This window comes from Heteronotia binoei, chromosome 21 (assembly GCF_032191835.1).
Source record: "Heteronotia binoei isolate CCM8104 ecotype False Entrance Well chromosome 21, APGP_CSIRO_Hbin_v1, whole genome shotgun sequence".
NCBI lineage: Eukaryota > Metazoa > Chordata > Lepidosauria > Squamata > Gekkonidae > Heteronotia > Heteronotia binoei.
The window spans coordinates 2,576,540-2,600,352 of NC_083243.1; the positions used below are offsets into that span (position 1 = coordinate 2,576,540).

Sequence of the window (23,813 nt, forward strand, 5' to 3'; positions counted from 1 at the left end):
TAACAGTCATAGAATCATAGAATCTTGGAAAGGACCTCCAGGGTCATCTAGTCCAACCCCCTACACAATGCAGGAAACTCACCAATACCTCCCCCTAAATTCACAGGATCCTCATTGCTGTCAGATGGCCATCTAGCCTCTGTTTAAAAACCTCCAAGGAAGGAGAGCCCACCACCTCCCGAGGAGGAAGCCTGTTCCACTGAGGAATCGCACTAATGGTCAGGAAGTTAGAATCATAGAATTCTAGAGTTGGAAGGGACCTCCAGGGTCATCTAGCCCAACCCCTTGGCACAATGCAGGAAACTCACCAATACCTCCCCCTAAATTCACAGGATCTTCATTGCTGTCAGATGGCCATCTAGCCTCTGTTTAAAAACCTCCAAGGAAGGAGAGCCCACCACCTCCCAAGGAGGAAGCCTGTTCCACTGTTCTGCTCTAACAGTCATAGAATCCTAGAGTTGGAAGGGACCTCCAAGGTCATCTAGTCCAACCCCCTGCACAATGCAGGAAACTCACAAACACCTCCCCCTAAATTCACAGGAAGTTCTCCTTGATGTTGAGCCAGAAATTCTTTTGGTTTAATTTCAACCTATTGGTTCTGGTCCCACCTTCTGGGGCCACAGAAGGGGACCCTGGGGAGGGACAGATCTGTGTTAAAGTGGAATAGGAGCACTTCCTATCGAGAACTACATTTACGGACCAGCGGTCTGGACCTTGTCTAGGGATATGAAGGTCTGGGGAACATTGAGAGGAAAAAACAGGGTTTTTCTGAGGACCTTTTAAACAGTTTTTCTGTTGGGAAATATGGGGGGGGGGCACTGGGTGAAAAGCCTATGAAATATCCCCCCGCCCTTTTAGAAATGAAAAGTAAGGTGGAAATCTCGTTTAAAAGTGTTTTGTTCATTCTTGTAGAAAAAACTGGGAAATGTTGGAGAGCACTGCGGGACTTATCTAAGTTTCGCAGGGCCTGTAAGGTGGAGCTCTTCCGCCTGGATTTTAATTGATCCAGCCGGTGTCCCCTGAAGTCATCGCTCCCCCCAGCAGCTGTGCTTACGTTATGCTGAACGTTACCAGCCCATATGTGGTCTATGACTTGTTGCCAGTGATGTTGTTTGTTAATTCTGTAATGATGAGATTTCTAGTTTGGATGTAGTTCATTTAACGCTTTGTAAAGTTCCTTAATGTTGTAAGCCGCCCAGAGCCCGCTTGCGGGATAGGGCGGGGCATAAATCGAAAATTAAGTTAAATTAAATATTGGAGAGCGCTGAAATATGTAGCTAATCTTTTTGGGAATAGTGAAATGAATGGCAAGCTTTTACTCAGAATGTGCAATAAGAGTTTTTTATATGGCAGTCAGCAGCATTGGAAAGCGACAGGTGGGGGGGCTGTGAAACTCTCAAGAAATCCCATCCACTCCCCCTCGCCAAGTTCAGCGTGGCTCAAAGCCCCACCCTGTGAGACTGGTGACAGCCGTGTCTAGGAACTGTCATGGCCCCTAGCATCCATAAGAACATAAGAGAAGCCATGTTGGATCAGGCCAATGGCCCCTCCAGTCCAACACTCTGTGTCACATAAGAACATAAGAGAAGCCATGTTGGATCAGGCCAATGGCCCATCCAGTCCAACACTCTGTGTCACACATAAGAACATAAGAGAAGCCCTGTTGGATCAGGCCAATGGCCCATCCAGTCCAACACTCTGTGTCACATAAGAACATAAGAGAAGCCCTGTTGGATCAGGCCAGTGGCCCCTCCAGTCCAACACTCTGTCACATAAGAGAAGCCTTGTTGGATCAGGCCAATGGCCCATCCAGTCCAACACGCTGTGTCACATAAGAACATAAGAGAAGCCCTGTTGGATCAGGCCAGTGGCCCCTCCAGTCCAACACTCAGTATCACATAAGAACATAAGAGAAGCCATGTTGGATCAGGCCAGTGGCCCATCCAGTCCAACACTCTGTCACATAAGAGAAGCCTTGTTGGATCAGGCCAATGGCCCATCCAGTCCAACACGCTGTGTCACATAAGAACATAAGAGAAGCCCTGTTGGATCAGGCCAGTGGCCCCTCCAGTCCAACACTCAGTATCACATAAGAACATAAGAGAAGCCATGTTGGATCAGGCCAGTGGCCCATCCAGTCCAACACTCTGTGTCACATAAGAACATAAGAGAAGCCATGTTGGATCAGGCCAATGGCCCATCCAGTCCAACACTCTGCGTCTCATAAGAACATAAGGGAAGCCCTGTTGGATCAGGCCAGTGACCCATCCAGTCCAACACTCTGTGTCACATAAGAACATAAGAGAAAACATGTTGGATCAGGCCAGTGGCCCATCCAGTCCAACACTCTGTGTGTCATAAGAACATAAGGGAAGCCCTGTTGGATCAGGCCAGTGACCCATCCAGTCCAACACTCTGTGTCACATAAGAACATAAGGGAAGCCCTGTTGGATCAGGCCAGTGACCCATCCAGTCCAACACTCTGTGTCTCATAAGAACATAATGGAAGCCATGTTTGATCAGGCCAGTGGCCCATCCAGTCCAACACTCTGTGTCACATAAGAACATAAGAGAAGCCATGTTGGATCAGGCCAATGGCCCATCCAGTCCAACACTCTGTGTCACATAAGAACATAAGAGAAGCCATGTTGGATCAGGCCAATGGCCCATCCAGTCCAACACTCTGTGTCACAGAAGAACATAAGAGAAGCCCTGTTGGATCAGGCCAGTGACCCATCCAGTCCAACACTCTGTGTCACAGAAGAACATAAGAGAAGCCATGTTGGATCAGGCCAGTGGCCCATCCAGTCCAACACTCTGTGTCTCATAAGAACATAAGAGAAGCCACACTGGATCAGGCCAATGGCCCATCCAGTCCAACACTCTGTGTCTCATAAGAACATAACGGAAGCCCTGTTGGATCATGCCAGTGGCCCATCCAGTCCAACACTCTGTGTCACACAGTGACCAGTATATGTACACACACACATACATATATATATATATATATATATATATATACCGTGGCTAATAATCCACTGTGGTCACAGTCCATGCGTTGTCTGCACATTCTCAGTAAATGCTTTTTTTAAAATTGGGGATTATTTAAACCCCATTGTTTTTTTTTTCCTTAAAGGTTTCAGATTTTTTTGCAAACCTTCCGGGGTCCCCCGGATTTCCAGGAAAGTCAGTTTAGTGTTGGTGTGGCATTAATCCACATGTTTAGTTGTCTGCAGACTGGGGCCACACGTCGCTCTTGGATAATCCCTACATGTACAGTAGACGTGTAGGACATTTTCAAGGCTTTAAACGTAAAATAATTTGGGCAACAATTGATGTATTTAATGGTAATACATTATTAATCATTGCAGTGCTCTCAAGTTTAACTTGATATCCAGATATGCTGGTGCTGCTGGACCTCCTGAGAGTTGGTTTTGTTTATTACAGGCTTTGTTTCTGTCTTGAAGTCTTATTTTTTTCCTGCCTCTCAAACGGCAAACAATTAAGATACGTGTGCTGATGTCGCATAGGGTACAGCAACTGCAGCTTTCCCGCAAGTACTGGGCACACCTGCAATTCTTCCTACAGAAACCAAAAGCAATACTTCTAATTCCCCCACAACACAAAAGGCAAGACTTCTGTGTTGTGGAGGAATTAAAAATATTAATGCCTTTTGCCCCCAAATAAGGCAAAAAGTGCCGTTTTACATACCCGCTAGGGAGTAAATTATGCATATTATGCAAAATTAGTACATGAAGTTTCAGTTTTGTAGGAAAATAAGCGTGTTTATTTGTTCCCCCCCCCTCCCCCAGATATCTATCCTTATAGCTTCAATTATTTTTTTTCCATCTGAAGTGTTGGCCAGTCTGACTGACAGTAGCTCTCTCAGCTGGAGCTGACTGGCCCACAGCTTTCACAGCGTGTTTGCTGGTGTAAGAGTTGTGCTGTCCGGCAGAAGCCTGTTCTCAACTCGGATTTTGTTAACGGCTTTCCCTTTTGTGTCCCGGCAGCTAATCACTGAAATAGAAAACATGCGCCACAGAATCATTGAGATTCATCAGGAAATGTTCAATCACAATGAGCACGAAGTGAGCAAGCGGTGGACCTTCGAAGAAGGAGTGAGTGTCCTTAAATCTTCTTTTCAGCAGCAGTAGCATCTGTTTTTTTAACTGGCTTGAGCTTCTTGCGTTAGAGGGAGGTGACCGTGTGAGCCGAGCCGAGCCAGTGGGGCACTGCCCGACCTGCAGTTGCTGTGCTGAGGGGGCACAAAGGAAGGTGCCGCAGGTCTGGGCCCTGAACTCTTGCCTGTCATTGCAGACTTGGGGCTAGCGTACCTTTGACTTTTGTGGCCTTACTGATTGTTTAGGCTTGATGACCTTCTGTGTGCACAAAATAAGCATCTGTTCCATGCAGTTGGGGGGGTGTGTGTGTTTCCAGAGATCTTTGGCCAGAGCTTCTGTTCAGAGCAGTTTCTGAGGGCACTGTGTTGGTCTGCAATAGAACAAATTTGTGTTCAGTAGCACCTTTGAGGCCAAGATTGTCAGGGAATGAGCTTTTGATTTTCAGGGTATGAGCTTTTGACAGTCTGACAAAGGGAACTTTGACCTGGAAACTCCAGTTTTCCCCCAAGGTGCTCCTGGTCTTATTCTGGGATCTTTCCCCAGCAGCTCTCAGGAGAGCCAGTTTGGCATAATGGTTAAGTGCACGGACTCTTATCTGGGAGAACTGGGTTTGATTCCCCACTCCACTTGCAGCTGCTGGAATGGCCTGGGGTCAGCCATAGCTCTTGTGGAGCTGTTCTTTAATTGCACCTTCTGTCACAACTCTCTCAGCCCCACCCTCGTCGCAAGGGTGTCTGTTGTGGGGGAAGAAGATATAGGAGATTGTAAGCTGCTCAGAAACTCTGCCCTTGAAAGGGCAGCTTCTGGGAGAGCTCTCTCAGCCCCACCTACCTCACAGGGTATCTGTTGGGGGGGGGAAGAAGATAAAAGAGATTGTAGGCTGCTCTGAGACTCTGTCCTTGAAAGAGCAGCTGCTGTGAGAGCCCTCTCCAGCCCCACCCACCTCACAGGGTGTCTGTTGTGGGGGAGGAAGGGAAAGGAGATTGTGGGCCGCTCTGAGACTCTGTCCTTGAAAGGTCAGCTGCTGTGAGAGCCCTCTCCAGCCCCACCCACCTCACAGGGTGTCTGTTGTGGGGGAGGAAGGGAAAGGAGATTGTGGGCCGCTCTGAGACTCTGTCCTTGAAAGGGCAGCTGCTGTGAGAGCCCTCTCAGCCCCACCCACCTCACAGGGTATCTGTTGGGGGGGGAGAAGATAAAGGAAATTGTAGGCTGCTCTGAGACTCTGTCCTTGAAAGGGCAGCTGCTGTGAGAGCCCTCTCAGCCCCACCTACCTCACAGGGTATCTGTTGGGGGGGGGGAGAAGATAAAGGAGGTTATAGGCTGCTCTGAGACTCTGTCCTTGAAAGGGCAGCTGCTGTGAGAGCCCTCTCCAGCCCCACCCACCTCACAGGGTGTCTGTTATGGGGGAGGAAGGGAAAGGAGATTGTAGGCCGCTCTGAGACTCTGTCCTTGAAAGGGCAGCTGCTGTGAGAGCCCTCTCCAGCCCCACCCGCCTCACAGGGTGTCTGTTGTGGGGGAGGAAGGGAAAGGAGATTGTAGGCTGCTCTGAGACTCTGTCCTTGAAAGAGCAGCTGCTGTGAGAGCCCTCTCCAGCCCCACCCACCTCACAGGGTGTCTGTTGTGGGGGAGGAAGGGAAAGGAGATTGTAGGCCGCTCTGAGTCTCTGTCCTTGAAAGGGCAGCTGCTGTGAGAGCCTTCTCCAGCCCCACCCACCTCACAGGGTTCTGTTGTGGGGGAGAAAGGGAAAGGAGATTGTAGGCCGCTCTGAGACTCTGTCCTTGAAAGGGCAGCTTTTAAGAGAGCTCTCTCAGCCCCACCTACTTCACAGAGTGTCTTTTGTGTGGGGGGGAGGTAAAGGTGATTGTGAGCTGCTCTGAGATTCAGCGTATAGGGCGGGGTATAAATCCAATGTCGTCATCATCATCATCTCTAATAAACACAGTTTCCTGGGAGTAAGCCCCACTGAGCATCCTTAAGTTGAGTTTGAAGTAGACCTGCTTAGAATGTCTCCGTTTTCAGAATCTCACGCCAATTGTGCTGTCTTGCCTTCAGGGCTGTGTGCTGTGTGTGAGAAGTGTGTCATGATAGATTTAATTTAGCATCCTGGACTGCGTTTGAAATTAGAAAGCTGCAAGTGAGATGAGACATCTAAGTTGAGGCCCCCTCCGTTTGCACGATTAGGAGGATGTGGCGGAGGAGCAGTTGGCAAGAAGTTCTGAGAGCTGCCTTTCCTCCACTGTGTTCCGCTTAAGTGTGTTGTGTGTGCGTGCCTGGTCCTGCAAAACGGGCTCAGGGGAACAGGACAAGAGGTATAACTTGGTGAAAGGCTCGGGAAATGGTCGCTGGTCTTTGGACGGGCTTCCATACCTGAGATGCATGGCTTGTTGCGGCGTGCAGTGTTGGACATTCTGCCTTGTTTTGTTTGATTAACAACCAGAGCCTGTTCTACGTGAAACGTAGTTAGGAATTTCAAATACTTGGCAGAATGAAAGCCTGTCTGCTTGTCCTTGCCAGCAGATCTGGACGTTGGAGCTCCTTATAGAACCCATGATTGTAGTCTCTGAATGCTTTTGGGTAGGTTGGGGGTGGGGGTGGGTGGAGGACTGGAGTGCCCTTGACCCCCCCCCCTCCCTCACCCCAGCAGCCTGTGGCAGCACACAGCACATCCAACATGCGAAGGGACAGAAGCCTACCAGAAAGCCCTGGTGTAGTGGTGAAGCGTGCGGACTCTTATCTGGGAGAACCGGGTTTGATTCCCCACTCCTCCGCTTGCAGCTGCTGGAATGGCCTTGGGTCAGCCAGAGCTCTCTTATCTGGGAGAACCGGGTTTGATCTCCCACTCCTCCACTTGCACCTGCTGGAATGGCCTTGGGTCAACCACAGCTCTGGCAGAGGTTGTCCTTGAAAGGGCAGCTGCTGTAAGAGGTCTCTCAGCCCCACCTGCCTCACAGGGTGTCTGTTGTGGGGGGAGAAGGGAAAGGAGATTGTAAAGCCAGTCTGATGTCGTGGTTAAGAGTGCAGACTCTTATCTGAGAGAACCGGGTTTGATTCCCCACTCCTCCCCTTGCAGCTGCTGGAATGGCCTTGGGTCAGCCAGAGCTCTCTTATCTGGGAGAACCGGTTCGATTCCCCACTCCTCCCCTTGCAGCTGCTGGAATGGCCTTGGGTCAGCCGTAGCTCTCTTATCTGGGAGAACCAGGTCTGATTCCCCACTCCTCCACTTGCACCTGCTGGAATGGCCTTGGGTCAGCCATAGCTCTGGCAGAGGTTGTCCTTGAAAGGGCAGCTGCTGTAAGAGCTCTCTCAGCCCCACCTTCCTCACGGGGTGTCTGTTGGCAAGGGGAGATAAAGGGGATTGTGACTGCTCTGAGATTCAGAGTATAGGACAGGATGTACATCCAATAAATCCAAAAGCCCTGCACTCAGCCTCCCTAAGGCTAGTCACATGCAACACTTTGAGTTCCTGTCTTGTTTTTGGGCTCCAGTTCAGTGTAGTTTGCACACAGAGAACAGACACATTCTTCCCCAGTGTCTAGCTGCCAGATTGGGCCCGGCAAAGTAATCTCACGGAGTGGAGCTCCTTCGCTGTTTCCTCTGCCTGCTGGACTCCTCAAGATCCTGCTGGGGGTGGGGGGCGCTGGGGGCCCGTGGGATGAGCATGGGGGTAGGGCCTGCAGAAAGTCTGCTGCGAGATGGGGAACTGGCAGAAATTCCACACATGCGGGAGTGGAGCATTGTCTCAGAGCCACCTCGCTGCTTCAGGAGAGTGCCCAGCTATTAGCAGCAGGCTGAGGTAGGTCAGTTCTGCTCTTCCTGTGAGTGCTGAGCACGTGGCTGGTCTTCCTCTGAAAGCAGCAGCAGTGGTAGGAACGTCGCACACGGCCTTGCTCTTTGGGAGGAGGATGACGCCAAGGGCCTGCAGCCTCCCTCTGGCCATCTCCAGCAGCAGTGCCGTGCCGTGATAGTTCCCGTCTGCTGGGGACTTCTTGAGTCCAGTGGATAAATCCTGCGGCTGTTCAGGTGAAGCAGACTGGAAATCCCAGTCAGATTTTGCCTCAAGCTTCCTGGTGGTGTGCTTGCTGACCTTAGAGGCAGTGTTGAAGTGTGGTGAATGCCGCAGTGGAGCAAGGCTATCTGCAGGTGGGTGCTGAAGAGTCCCAAGGAGATGGAAGATAACGCTGAGTCACTTGGGCGTGGGTTCAGATCCTTTCGTACGCTAATTTCTGCTGTAGTCAGGTTATTTTAATGAATGCATTTCTGTGTTCTTCTGTGCACTGGTAGCATTTTTGCTGGCGCTAAACTGGCACTGAAAGATACTTTAATATTCACTTGTTTCAGGGAATTCCCTTGCATCTAGTTAAGAATATAAGAGAAGCCCTGGTGGATCAGGCCAGTGGCCCCTCCAGTCCAACACTCTGCATCACATAAGAGAAGCCGTGTTGGATCAGGCCAATGGCCCATCCAGTCCAACACTCTGCATCACATAAGAACATAAGAGAAGCCATGTTGGATCAGGCCAATGGCCCATCCAGTCCAACACTCTGAGTCACATAAGAGAAGCCATGTTGGATCAGGCCAATGGCACATCCAGTCCAACACTCTGAGTCACATAAGAGAAGCCATGTTGGATCAGGCCAATAGCCCATCCTGTCCAACACTCTGAGTCACATAAGAACATAAGAGAAGCCATGTTGGATCAGGCCAATGGCCCATCCAGTCCAACACTCTGTGTCACATAAGAGAAGCCATGTTGGATCAGGCCAGTGGCCCCTCCAGTCCAACACTCTGCATCACATAAGAGAAGCCGTGTTGGATCAGGCCAATGGCCCATCCAGTCCAACACTCTGCATCACATAAGAACATAAGAGAAGCCCTGTTGGATCAGGCCAATGGCCCATCCAGTCCCTCTGCATCACATAAGAACATAAGAGAAGCCATGTTGGATCAGGCCTGTGGCAGAACCGGCCCGATTCTGCCTTCAGACCCGGTCCCGTCAGCTCCCTATTGAGTCGCCAACTCCTGGAGGGAGCTATTTCTCCTCCTGCCCCTTGGGCTCGCTGCCACCACCTGCTCAGTCTAGGGGTTCAGATTGAGAGGAACAGGACTCCCAATCCCCCTCTCCAGCTATGAGGCCAGGCCTCAAGGTCCTCTGCCACCCTGTACTTGGGTTTCACAGAGACCTCAGCACTTCTTTGGGGCACCCCTGGAGGATTGGCACCTTATCCAACTGCATGCCTTCCCCCCTTCACCGGGGGCCCCCTTCTTAACACAGCGTGGTCTAAAGCGGTTTGGGGATCTATGTGGTACAGAGTTTGACTGCCAGCATTTAAAACAGCAAAAAAATATTTATTTAAAAGAGAAAAAGAAAGGGAAAGAAAAACAAAACAAAACAAAAACAGTTGCATTTAAAAAGTTAGCACAGCACACAGCATAACAAAGAAAAGTTGATTATAAACGCATCCTGCTGGCCCTGATCTAAACATGCCCTGCCCGTTTGGATGACTTACTTTGTCTTACTGCCTGGAGGCCTCATTTTCCTGAGCAGGCCTCCCCCACAGGCAGGAGCCTACAGGCAAGCAACCTCTCTTCCAGAGCGCCAGCTGCAAACTGAAAAACTCTTCCTCCTAACTCACATGCAGAGAACAAAAGAACTTCCTGCCTCTCTAGGAGGCTTTCCCCCTAGAGTTGTTGGTTTGGCTCTGGAAGGGAGGGGGGGGGGTTGGAGGGAGGCTACAAAGCCTGCTGGGGAATTTACTGATTCCTGCCAATGAAGCACCAACACTCTAAGATGGTGTTTCTCCACAAGGCCAATGGCCCATCCAGTCCAACACTCTGTGTCACATAAGAACATAAGAGAAGCCATATTGGATCAGGCCAATGACCCATCCAGTCTAACACTCTGTGTCACACAGTGGCCAATATATGTGTGTGTGTATATACATATACACACACACACACACATATATATATACACACACACACACACACACACATATATACACACACTGTGGCTAATAGCCACTGATGGACCTGTGCTCCATATTTTTATCTAATCCCCTCTTGAAGCTGTCTATGCTTGTAGCCACCACCACTTCCTGGGGCAGTGAATTCAACATTAATCACCCTTTGGGTGAAGAAGTACTTCGTTTTATCTGTTCTAACCCGACAGCTCAGCAATTTCATTGAATGCCCACGAGTTCTCGTATTGCGAGAAAGGGAGAAAAGTTCCTGGAAACCTCCTGCTGCTGCTGTTATTATTATTAAATTTATATGCTGCAAGTGATCTTGAGGCAGCTAGCAATAGCTAAAATATCAGTGGACGTAAATTAAAAGCACAATACCAATAAAACCAAAAGGAAGCCTACATAAACATAATGAAAAGCTAAATGGAAAAGATCTGCTTTGCAGGCCCTGTGGAACTTAGACAACTCACGCTGGGCTCGCGTCCTGTCTGACAGTTGGTTCCACGAGGAAGGGGCCACCCCAAAGAATGCCCTTGTCCTGAGAGCCAGACACCACCAGCAGGTTGCAGATTGAAGAACGCAAATTTCGGGGTGGGGGGACATGTTGGAAGAGGCAGTCTGTCAGTTATGAAGTTCCTAGACCCATAAGGACCCAATAACTGTTCCTCTCCTCTCCTCTCCTCTCCTCTCCTCTCCTCTCCTCTCCTCTCCTCTCCTCTCCTCTCCTCTCCTCTCCTCTCCTCTCCTCTCCTCTCCTCTCCTCTCCTCTCCTCTCCTCTCCTCTCCTCTCCTCTCCTCTCCTCTCCTCTCCTCTCCTCACCTCACCTCACCTCACCTCACCTCACCTCACCTCACCTCTCCTCTCCTCACCTCACCTCACCTCACCTCACCTCACCTCACCTCACCTCACCTCACCTCACCTCACCTCACCTCACCTCACCTCACCTCACCTCACCTCACCTCACCTCCCCTCCCCTCCCCTCCCCTCCCCTCCCCTCCCCTCACCTCACCTCACCTCACCTCACCTCACCTCACCTCACCTCCCCTCACCTCCCCTCCCCTCCCCTCCCCTCCCCTCCCCTCCCCTAGAATAAGAAGACGTAAGACCAGAGCTGACCCTGTTTAGTTTCCAAGATCTGACAAGAACAGGCTGGCCTGGGCCATATCGCATTCAGGGTCAAGGGAACTTGTCTCAGTTCCCAAATACTCCGGGGCATTGAGAACTTTTGGGGATGATTAGCTAGGGTTGCCAAGTCCAACTCAAGAAATATCTGGGGACTTTGGGGGTGGAGCCGGGAGCAAGGGTGTGACAAGCAGAACTGAACTCCAAAGGGAGTTCTGGCTCACACAATTTTGTCTTCGCTCAGGAAGGATGACCCCAGAGCACAATAATCGATGCAGGAGCTCACAACTTTAATGCCAGTAGCTCACAAAGTAGAATTTTTGCTCACAAGACTCTGCAGCTTAGAGGGAACATTGCACCCGAGCCCTAGATAACCTTTTGATCAGTTCTCCATTATACCTTATGGGAATTGGTCTCCGTAGGGAATAATGGAGTGCCCAGCAGACATTTCCTTCCCCACCCCCATCCCCCACTTTCTGATGCCCCTGAAGCAGGCGGAGAGCCTCCAGACCGGGGATCTCCTGCCCCCACCTGGGGATTGGCAACCCTATGATTAGCCAAGGACTGAAGATACAGCAGCCGGTTCTGTAACAGCCTTGCATAGGTGTGTGGTGCGTCCTTAAACTGACATACTTACATTCTGATGGTTCGCGTCCCTTCCAGATAAAGCGGCCCTATTTCCACGTGAAGCCTCTGGAGAAAACCCAGCTCAAGAACTGGAAGGAGTACTTGGACTTTGAGATCGAGAACGGGACTCACGAGCGAGTGGTGGTCCTTTTTGAGCGATGTGTGATTTCCTGTGCCCTCTATGAGGAGTTCTGGATCAAGGTACGGGGCGTCGCTCTCCCAGCGCAGCTTTCCCTTTTGCAAACATTGCTGATCAGTGACTAACCTTCTGTACTCTTGTTTGAATGTTGTTCATGTATAACTATATCTGTTGCATTAGGAGATGGTCTGCTTGCAACCAGATTTGACAGCTGCATATGCCAACTTCGTTGCCTCTCTTCGTCCTTCCTTACAGAAACTAGTCTAATGGTTCAATAAAGGTGCTGAATGGGTTTAAACACAAGAATTTTATAGTTCTCTCAAGTATTCAGCGGCCCCAGAGGAAGCTGTGAATTATTCAGTCTGTGCTCTGTCTTCAAATGCAGTATGCCAAGTACATGGAGAACCACAGCATCGAAGGGGTGAGGCATGTCTACAGCCGGGCCTGCACGATACATCTGTCCAAGAAGCCCATGGTGCACCTGCTCTGGGCTGCCTTCGAAGAACAGCAAGGTGAGTGAGGGGCTCGGTTGGGTGCACTGGGGTGGGAGGAGGCTGCAAAGCAGAGGAGTAACACGGCTCAATGATTGGCAGTTTGGTGTAGTGGTTAAGTGTGCAGACTCTCGCCTGGGAGAACTGGGTTTGATTCCCCACTCCTCCACTTGCAGCTGCTGGAATGGCCTTGGGTCAGCCAGAGCTCCCTTATCTGGGAGAACTGGGTTTGATTCCCCACTCCTCCACTTGCACCTGCTGGAATGGCCTTGGGTCAGCCAGAGCTCCCTTATCTGGGAGAACTGGGTTGATTCCCCACTCCTCCACTTGCAGCTGCTGGAATGGCCTTGGGTCATCCAGAGCTCTCTTATCTGGGAGAACCGGGTTTGAGTCCCCACTCCTCCACTTGCACCTGCTGGAATGGCCTTGGGTCAGCCAGAGCTCCCTTATCTGGGAGAACTGGGTTTGATTCCCCACTCCTCCACTTGCACCTGCTGGAATGGCCTTGGGTCAGCCAGAGCTCCCTTATCTGGGAGAACCGGGTTTGAGTCCCCACTCCTCCACTTGCACCTGCTGGAATGGCCTTGGGTCAGCCAGAGCTCTCTTATCTGGGAGAACCGGGTTTGATTCCCCACTCCTCCACTTGCAGCTGCTGGAATGGCCTTGGGTCATCCAGAGCTCTCTTATCTGGGAGAACCGGGTTGGATTCCCCACTCCTCCCCTTGCAGCTGCAGGAATGGCCTTGGGTCAGCCAGAGCTCTCTTATCTGGGAGAACCGGGTTTGATTCCCCACTCCTCCACTTGCACCTGCTGGAATGGCCTTGGGTCAGCCAGAGCTCCCTTATCTGGGAGAACCGGGTTTGAGTCCCCACTCCTCCACTTGCACCTGCTGGAATGGCCTTGGGTCAGCCAGAGCTCTCTTATCTGGGAGAACCGGGTTTGATTCTCCACTCCTCCACTTGCACCTGCTGGAATGGCCTTGGGTCAGCCATAGCTCTGTTACCTGGGAGAACCGGGTTTGATTCTCCACCCCTCCACTTGCACCTGCTGGAATGGCCTTGGGTCAGCCAGAGCTCTCTTATCTGGGAGAACGGGGTTTGGTTCCCCACTCCTCCACTTGCACCTGCTGGAATGACCTTGGGTCAGCCATAGCTCTCTTATCTGGGAGAACCGGGTTTGATTCCCCACTCCTCCACTTGCAGCTGCTGGAATGGCCTTGGGTCAGCCAGAGCTCCCTTATCTGGGAGAACCGGGTTTGATTCCCCACTCCTCCACTTGCAGCTGCTGGAATGGCCTTGGGTCAGCCAGAGCTCTCTTGTCTGTGAGAACCGGGGTTGATTCCCCACTCCTCCACTTGCACCTGCTGGAATGGCCTTGGGTCAGCCACAGCTCCGTTATCTAGGAGAACCGGGGTTGATTCCCCACTCTTCCACTTGCACCTGCTGGAATGGCCTTGGGTCAGCCACAGCTCTGTTATCTAGGAGAACCGGGTTTGATTCCCCACTCTTCCACTTGCAGCTGCTGGAATGGCCTTGGGTCAGCCAGAGCTCTCTTATCTGGGAGAACAGGGTTTGATTCCCCACTCCTCCACTTGCACCTGCTGGAATGGCCTTGGGTCAGCCAGAGCTCTCTTATCTGGGAGAACCGGGTTTGATTCCCCACTCTTCCACTTCCAGCTGCTGGAATGGCCGTGGGTCAGCCAGAGCTCTCTTATCTGGGAGAACCAGGTTTGATTCCCCACTCCTCCACTTGCACCTGCTGGAATGGCCTTGGGTCAGCCAGAGCTCTCTTATCTGGGAGAACCGGGTTTGATTCCCCACTCTTCCACTTCCAGCTGCTGGAATGGCCGTGGGTTAGCCAGAGCTCTCTTATCTGGGAGAACCGGGTTTGATTCCCCGCTCCTCCACTTGCACCTGGGGGAATGGCCTTGGGTCAGCCAGAGCAATCTTATCTGGGAGAACCGGGTTTGATTCCCCACTCCTCCACTTGCACCTGCTGGAATGGCCTTGGGTCAGCCAGAGCTATCTTATCTGGGAGAACCGGGTTTGATTCCCCACTCCTCCACTTGCACCTGCTGGAATGGCCTTGGGTCAGCCAGAGCTATCTTATCTGGGAGAACCGGGTTTGATTCCCCATTCCTCCACTTGCACCTGCTGGAATGGCCTTGGGTCAGCCAGAGCTCTCTTACCTGGGAGAACCAGGTTGGATTCCCCACTCCTCCACTTGCAGCTGCTGGAATGGCCTTGGGTCAGCCAGAGCTCTCTTATCTGGGAGAACCGGGTTTGATTCCCCACTCCTCCACTTGCAGCTGCTGGAATGGCCTTGGGTCAGCCAGAGCTCTCTTATCTGGGAGAACCGGGTTTGATTCCCCACTCCTCCACTTGCAGCTGCTGGAATGGCCTTGGGTCAGCCAGAGCTCTCTTATCTGGGAGAACCGGGTTTGATTCCCCACTCCTCCACTTGCACCTGCTGGAATGGCCTTGGGTCAGCCAGAGCTCTCTTATCTGGGAGAACCGGGTTTGATTCCCCACTCCTCCACTTGCACCTGCTGGAATGGTCTTGGGTCAGCCAGAGCTCTCTTATCTGGGAGAACCGGGTTTGATTCCCGCTCCTCCACTTGCAGCTGCTGGAATGGCCTTGGGTCAGTCAGAGCTCTCTTATCTGGGAGAACCGGGTTTGATTCCCCACTCCTCCACTTGCAGCTGCTGGAATGGCCTTGGGTCAGCCAGAGCTCTCTTATCTGGGAGAACCGGGTTTGATTCCCCACTCCTCCACTTGCACCTGCTGGAATGGTCTTGGGTCAACCAGAGCTCTCTTATCTGGGAGAACCGGGTTTGATTCCCCACTCCTCCACTTGCACCTGCTGGAATGGCCTTGGGTCAGCCAGAGCTCTCTTATCTGGGAGAACCGGGTTTGATTCCCCACTCCTCCACTTGCACCTGCTGGAATGGTCTTGGGTCAGCCAGAGCTCTCTTATCTGGGAGAACCGGGTTTGATTCCCGCTCCTCCACTTGCAGCTGCTGGAATGGCCTTGGGTCAGTCAGAGCTCTCTTATCTGGGAGAACCGGGTTGGATTCCCCCCTCCTCCACTTGCAGCTGCTGGAATGGCCTTGGGTCAGCCATAGCTCTCTTAACTGGGAGAACTGGGTTTGATTCCCCACTCCTCCACTTGCACCTGCTGGAAAGGCCTTGGGTCAGCCAGAGCTCTCTTATCTGGGAGAACTGGGTTTGATTCCCCACTCCTCCACTTGCACCTGCTGGAATGGTCTTGGGTCAGCCAGAGCTCTCTTATCTGGGAGAACCGGGTTTGATTCCCGCTCCTCCACTTGCAGCTGCTGGAATGGCCTTGGGTCAGTCAGAGCTCTCTTATCTGGGAGAACCGGGTTGGATTCCCCCCTCCTCCACTTGCAGCTGCTGGAATGGCCTTGGGTCAGCCATAGCTCTCTTAACTGGGAGAACTGGGTTTGATTCCCCACTCCTCCACTTGCAGCTGCTGGAATGGCCTTGGGTCAGCCTTAGCTCTGGCAGAGGTTGTCCTTGAAAGGGCAGCTTCTGGGAGAGCTCTCTCAACTCCACACACCTCAAAGGGTGTCTGTTGTCAGTGGGCAGGGGGAGATAAAGGAGATTGTAAGCTGCTCTGAGACTGATTCAGAGAGAAGGGCAGGATATAAATCTGTGGTCCTCTTCTTTGAGATTTGTGCATATGAATCTGGTATTCTTCACAGGTGATCAGATCCTGTCTTAGGAAACAGGATCACCCATAGGTCTCATAGGAGTTGTCCTTGAAAGGGCAGCTGCTGCAAGAGCTCTCTTAGCCCCATCTACCTCACAAGGTGTCTGTTTGTGGCAGCGGGGTGGGGGAGGTAAAGGAGATTGTGACCGCTCTGAGATTCCGAGTATAGGGTGGGATATAAATCCAATATTTTCTTCTTCATATGATCATTACAGGCCATGGAGTATTCAGTGCTCAGGCAGAGGGGGAACTGGCCATAAAAATCCAAAAATATTTGCACACCTGTGTTATAAATGCACACTATGGCAAAATGGGAAAGGCATTTGCAAATAAGATAAAGGGTGGTTGTCAGTCCCCAAGAGCTAAGTTCAAGTCCAGACGGCCCCGATTTATTTATTGAAATGCTTCTGTGCGGCCTTTCCGCCTGATTAGGGTCCACAAGGCGGCAGGTGTTAAAACACGTAGACAGTTAAAAAAGGTAAATGTAGGTAGTCCCCTGTGCAAGCACCAGTCATTTCTCTGGGGTGACGTCACATCACAACGTTTTCACGGTAGGCTTTTTACGGGGTGGTTTGCCATTGTCATCTCCACGTTACCTCCAGCGAGCTGGGTACTCATTTTACCAACCTTGGAAGGCTGAGTCAACCTTGAGCCGGCTACCTGAACCCAGCTTCCGCCAGGATCGAATTTGGGTCATGAGCAGAGAGCTTGGACTGCAGAACTGCAGCTTTAACACTCTGCGCCACGGGGCTAAACATACAGTTAAAATGATAAACTTCAGTGACAGCTGATACACAACACACAAGCACTAGACAAAGGGCCAGAAACCGTTACTGGGGGCCTGAGAGTCAACACCAAAGGTCGGTGTCTTTTGCCAGCAAGTGAAGATGTTTTTGTTTCATCCGGCCTGCTTCCTCTAATGGTTACTGGCCCTCCCCCTAGTGTTGGTGGTTTGTGATTGAATTATTTTATAATTTTAACTGCATGCTTAATTGCTCAAATGGACCCTGATTGGATGGCAAGGCAGCACAAAACATTTTTGAACGATATTTCCCTTGCCAGATGCAACGCCATGCCCTCTGCCATTCTTTATACCACAAGATAGGAAAGGCACGAACAGGTATAAGAAAAGGCCTGCATGGTTAACAAACAAAGTAATGAAAGCTGTAAAAGGTAAGAAGGACTCCTTTAAGCGGTGGAAAGCTAGTCCAGGTGAGATTAATAAAAGGGAACACAGGCTGTGGCAAATCAAATGCAAGATTGTGATCAGGCAGGCAAAAAGGGACTGAGGAGCATATTGCAAAAAACATAAAGACCAACAATAAAAATTTCTTCAAATATATTAGAAACAGGAAACCAGCCAGGGAGGCAGTGGGGCCCTTGGATGACCAAGGGGTAAAAGGATTACCGAAGGAGGATAGGGAAATGGCTGAGAAGCTGAATGCATTTTTTGCCTCAGTCTTCACTGTGGAAAACGAGAAGTGTTTGCCTGTTCCAGAACCACTAATTTTGGAAGGGGTGTTGAAAGACCTGAGTCAAATTGAGGTGACAAGAGAGGAGGTCCTACAACTGATAGATGAATTAAAAACTAATAAGTCACCAGGTCCAGATGGCATATATCCAAGAGTTCTGAAAGAACTCAAAGTTGAACTTGTGGATCTCCTGACAAAAAATATATAATCTTTCATTGAAATCTGCCTCCGTTCCTGAGGACTGGAAGGTAGCAAATGTCACCCCCATCTTTAAAAAGGGTTCCAGAGGAGATCCGGGAAATTACAGGCCAGTCAGTCTGACTTCAATACTGGGAAAGTTGGTAGAAACCATTATCAAGGACAGAATGAGTAGGCACATTGATGAGCACAAGTTATTGAGGAAGACTCAGCATGGGTTCTGCAAGGGAAGATCTTGCGTCACTAACCTGTTACAGTTCTTTGAGGGGGTGAACAAACATGTGGACAAAGGAGACCCAATAGATGTTGTTTACCTTGACTTCCAGAAAGCTTTTGATAAAGTTCCTCATCAAAGGCTCCTTAGAAAGCTTGAGAGTCATGGAGTAAAAGGACAGGTCCTCTTGTGGATCAAAAACTGGCTGAGTAATAGGAAGCAGAGAGTGAGTATAAATGGGCAGTCTTCTCAGTGGAGGATGGTAAGCAGTGGAGTGCCGCAGAGCTCAGTACTGGGTCCCATGCTCTTTAACTTGTTCATTAATGATCTGGAGTTGGGAGTGAGCAGTGAAGTGGCCAAATTTGCAGATAACACTAAATTGTTCAGGGTGGTGAGAACCAGAGAGATTTGTGAGGAAGTCCAAAGGGATCTGTTGAGGCTGGGTGAGTGGGCGTCGACGTGGCAGATGAGGTTCAATGTGGCCAAGTGCAAAGTAATGCACATTGGGGCCAAGAACCCCAGCTGCAAATACAAGTTGATGGGGTGTGAACTGGCAGAGACTGACCAAGAGAGAGATCTTGGGGTCGTGGTAAATAACTCACTGAAAATGCCAAGACAGTGTGCGATTGCAATAAAAAAGGCCAATGACATGCTGGGAATTATTAGGAAGGGAACTGAAAACAAATCAGCCAGTTTCATAATGCCCCTGTATAAATCGATGGTGCAGTCTCATTTGGAATTCTGTGTACAATTCTGGTCACCGCACCTCAAAAAGGATATTATACCATTGGAAAAAGTGCAGAAAAGGGCAGCTAGAATGATTAAAGGGTTGGAACACTTTCCTTATGAAGAAAGGTTAAAACGCTTGGGGTTCTTTAGCTTGGAGAAACGTCGACTGCGGGCTGACGTGATAGAGGTTTACGAGATTATGCATGCGATGGAGAAAGTAGAGAAAGGACTTTTCTCTCTTTCTCACAATACAAGAACTCGTGTGCATTCAATGAAATTGCTGAGCAGTTGGGTTAGAACGGATAAAAGGTGATTAACATTTTATTATTATTATTATTATTATTTATTAATTTATATCCCGCCCTTCCCAACAAGTGGCTCAGGGCGGCTCACAGCATAAAATTCCACATAATAACATTTAAGCATAAAACAGTTAAAATTAATTAATACATTTAAAATGATAAAATATTTAAAATTATAAGACTTTTAAACCATTTAAAACATTAGGGACAGCAACTTCTAATATAACTACATCTGGATTTCTTGTACCAGCTAGTCATAGGCTAGCCGGAAGAGGGTTGTCTTACAGGCCCTGCGGAACTGGGCAAGGTCCCGCAGGGTCCTCACCTCCTCCGGGAACTGGTTCCACCAGGAGGGGGCCGCCACAGAAAAGGCCTGGTCCCTGTTGGATTTTAAGTGGGCTTCTTTTGGCCCGGGGATAACTAGGAGATTTTGAGTTCCTGATCTCAGTACTCTCTGGGGCACATGTGGGGAGAGACGGTCCTTCAGGTAGGCAGGTCCTAGGCCATATAGGGCTTTAAAGGTAATAAAGGTATAGGGCTTTAAAGGTAATAACCAGCACCTTGTACCGGACTCGGTAAGCTATTGGCAGCCAGTGCAGATCCCAGAGCCCTGGCCGGATGTGCTCCCTTCTTGGGAGTCCTAACAACAGCCGGGCTGCGGCATTCTGCACTAGCTGTAGCTTCCGGGTTCGGCACAAAGGCAGCCCCATGTAGAGAGCAGTCCAACCTCGAGGTGACCGTGGCATGGATCACTGTTGCTAGATCGTCGCGCTCCAGGAAGCGCGACGATCGCCCACCTAAGATGAAAAAAAGCGGACTTGGCAGTGGCTGCTATCTGAGCCTCCATCGTTAAGGAGGGCTCCAATAGTACCCCCAGGCTTTTGACCCTGTCCGCCGCCGTCAGCGGCGCACCCTCAAAAGCTGGAAGGGGGATTTCCCTCCCCGGACCCTGACGACCCAAGCAAAGGACCTCTGTCTTCGCTGGATTTAGCTTCAGCCCGCTCAGTCTGAGCCATCCAGCCACTTCCTGTAGTGCCCGGTCTAGGTTTTCTGGGGCGGAGACCGGTCGGCCGTCCATAAGTAGATAGAGCTGGGTGTCATCAACGTACCCATACCTTCGGGCAATCTGGGAAAGGGGACGCATGTGGAAAGCCTTTAAATGTAGGGTCCCCCCTCCCCCCACACAACAATGAAGCGATTTCAAAGTAGAAGAAGAAGATATTGGATTTATATCCCACCCTCCACTCTGAATCTCAGAGTCTGAGAGCGGCTCACAATCTCCTTTCCCTTCCTCCCCCACAAGAGACACCCTGTGAGGTGGGTGGGGCTGAGAGGGCTCTGACAGCAGCTGCCCTTTCAAGGACAACCTCTGCCAGAGCTATGGCTGACCCAAGGCCATGCTAGCAGCTGCAAGCGGGGGAGTGGGAAATCAAACCTGGCTCTTGCAGGCAAGAGTCCTCACACTTCACCACTACACCAAAAGAAGAAGACAACGACATTGGATTTATATTCTTCCCTCCACCCAGAGTCTCAGAGCTGCTCACAATCTCCTTTCCCTTTCTCCCCCACAACAGACACCCTGTAAGGTGGGTGGGGCTGAGAGAGCTCTGACAGCAGCTGCCCTTTCAAGGAGAACCTCTGCCAGAGCTGTGGCTGACCCCAGGCCATTCCAGCAGCTACCAGTGGAGGAGTGGGGAATAAAACCCGGTTCTCCCAGATAAGAGTCTGCACACTTAACCACTACAGCAAACTGGCTCTACAGTAGGTGTAAAACATGCAGAAAATCTAGCTCCACTTCAGCTGCTACATCTTAGACCAATAGCCCTGTGCAGAGTGTATGACAGAGGTCCAGGCTCCAGGATGATTAGGTCTGTGCTGATAAGAGCATTACAGAAGCCATGTTGGCTCAGGCCAGTGGCCCCTCCAGTCCAACAATCTGTGTCACATAAGAACATAAGAGAAGCCCTGTTGGATCAGGCCAATGGCCCCTCCAGTCCAACACTCTGTGTCACATAAGAACATAAGAGAAGCCATGTAGGATCAGGCCAGTGGCCCCTCCAGTCCAACACTCTGTGTCACATAAGAACATAAGAGAAGCCATGTTGGATCAGGCCTATGGCCCCTCCAGTCCAACACTCTGTGTCACATAAGAACATAAGAGAAGCCATGTTGGATCAGGCCAATGGCCCTTCCAGTCCAACACTCTGTGTCACATAAGAACATAAGAGAAGCCCTGTTGGATCAGGCCAGTGGCCCCTCCAGTCCAACACTCTGTGTCACATAAGAACATAAGAGAAGCCCTGTTGGATCGGGCCAATGGCCCCTCCAGTCCAACACTCTGTGTCACATAAGAGAAGCCCTATTGGATTAGGCCAATGGCCCCTCCAGTCCAACACTCTGTGTCACATAAGAAACCCTGTTGGATCAGGCCAGTGGCCCATCTAGTCCAACACTCGGTGTCACCTAAGAACATAAGAGAAGCCATGTTGGATCAAACGAGTGGCCCATACAGTCCAACACTCTGTCACATAAGAACATAAGAGAAGCCATGTTGGATCAGGCCAATGGCCCATTCAGTCCAACAGTCTGTGTGATATAAGAACATAAGAGAAGCCATGTTGGATCAGGCCAGTGGCCCATCCAGTCCAACACTCTGTGTCACATAAGAAGCCCTGTTGGATCAGGCCAGTGGCCCATCCAGTCCAACACTCTGGGTCACCTAAGAACATAAGAGAAGCCATGTTGGATCAAACCAGTGGCCCATACAGTCCAACACTCTGTGTCACATAAGAACATAAGAGAAGCCATGTTGGATCAGGCCAATGGCCCATCCAGTCCAACACTCTGTGTGATATAAGAACATAAGAGAAGCCAGGTTGGATCAGGACAACGGCCCATCCAGTCCAACACTCTGTGTCACATAAGAAGCCCTGTTGGATCAGGCCAATTGCCCATCCAGTCCAACACTCTGTGTCACATAAGAATATAAGAGAAGCCATGTTGGATCAGGCCAGTGGCCCCCCCAGTCCAACACTCTGTGTCACATAAGAACATAAGAGAAGCCCTGTTGGATCAGGCCAATGGCCCATCCAGTCCAACACTCTGTGTCACATAAGAACATAAGAGAAGCCATGTTAGATCAGGCCAGTGGCCCATCCAGTCCAATACTCTGTGTCACTTAAGAGAAGCCATGTTGGATCAGGCCAGTGGCCCATCTAGTCCAACACTCGGTGTCACCTAAGAACATAAGAGAAGCCATGTTGGATCAAACGAGTGGCCCATACAGTCCAACACTCTGTCACATAAGAACATAAGAGAAGCCATGTTGGATCAGGCCAATGGCCCATTCAGTCCAACAGTCTGTGTGATATAAGAACATAAGAGAAGCCATGTTGGATCAGGCCAGTGGCCCATCCAGTCCAACACTCTGTGTCACATAAGAAGCCCTGTTGGATCAGGCCAGTGGCCCATCCAGTCCAACACTCTGTGTCACCTAAGAACATAAGAGAAGCCATGTTGGATCAAACCAGTGGCCCATACAGTCCAACACTCTGTGTCACATAAGAACATAAGAGAAGCCATGTTGGATCCCGCCAGTGGCCCATCCAGTCCAACACTCTGTCACATAAGAACATAAAAGAAGCCATGTTGGATCAGGCCAATGGCCCATCCAGTCCAACACTCTGTGTGATATAAGAACATAAGAGAAGCCAGGTTGGATCAGGACAACGGCCCATTCAGTCCAACACTCTGTGTCACATAAGAAGCCCTGTTGGATGAGGCCAATTGCCCATCCAGTCCAACACTCTGTGTCACATAAGAACATAAGAGAAGCCATGTTGGATCAGGCCAGTGGCCCATCCAGTCCAACACTCTGTGTCACATAAGAACATAAGAGAAGCCATGGTGGATTAGGCCAATGGCTTATCCAGTGAAACACTCTATGTCTCATAAGAACATAAGAGAAGCCATTTTGGATCCTGCCAGTGTACCATCCATTCCAACACTCTTTGTCACATAAGAACATAAGAGAAGCCATGTTAGATCAGGCCAGTGGCCCATCCAGTCCAATACTCTGTGTCACTTAAGAGAAGCCATGTTGGATCAGGCCAGTGGCCCCTCCAGTCCAACACTCTGTGTCTCATAAGAACATAAGAGAAGCCATGTTGGATCACTTCAATGGCCTATCCAGTCCAACACTCTTGGATCAGGCCAGTGGACCTTCCTGTCCAACACTGTGTCATGCAGTGGCCGAAACCCAGGGGCCAGCTAAGAGCGAAGAGAATCTGTGTGCAAAGTGGAACGGGGGGAAATGCCCTTGGAGGAATCTAACACACTAAGTGGACACCTTAGAGCAGTGAGGTCCTCAGCCTGCTGCATGGGAGACAAATCGCTGTGCAGGCCCCCCTGTTAAATCCTTTGCATCTCCAGTTAAGAGGGTCCAGTAGTGGGCAATGTGGTCTGGCTAAGGCAGACTGATGCCATCAGATCTCTCATGCTCTTACCTGCTTCTGTTAAAAAGTTGCTCATCCCATCAATTCAAATCTTCTAGAAGAGAAGGCCCCAACCTTTTTGGCACCAGGGGCCAGTTTTGTGGAAGACCATTTTTCCACGAACTAGGGGGGGGGGGGGGTGCAATGGTTTCAGGATGATACAATTGTTCACTTTATTTCTATTAGTTTGGGGTAGTGGTTAAGTGTG

The 23,813-nt window shown here is 50.4% G+C and overlaps 1 protein-coding gene across 1 annotated transcript in view; it reads left to right on the forward strand.

Moving 5' to 3' along the window:
• Nucleotides 1-23,813, forward strand: part of PRPF39 (pre-mRNA processing factor 39) — a 61,065-nt gene that overhangs the window by 22,180 nt on the left and 15,072 nt on the right. Inside the window, exons 7-9 of the mRNA XM_060261998.1 lie at nucleotides 4,011-4,118; nucleotides 11,871-12,035; nucleotides 12,359-12,485. Of these exons, the coding sequence (XP_060117981.1) occupies nucleotides 4,011-4,118; nucleotides 11,871-12,035; nucleotides 12,359-12,485 (400 nt within the window). The remainder of the gene's footprint in view (nucleotides 1-4,010; nucleotides 4,119-11,870; nucleotides 12,036-12,358; nucleotides 12,486-23,813) is intronic.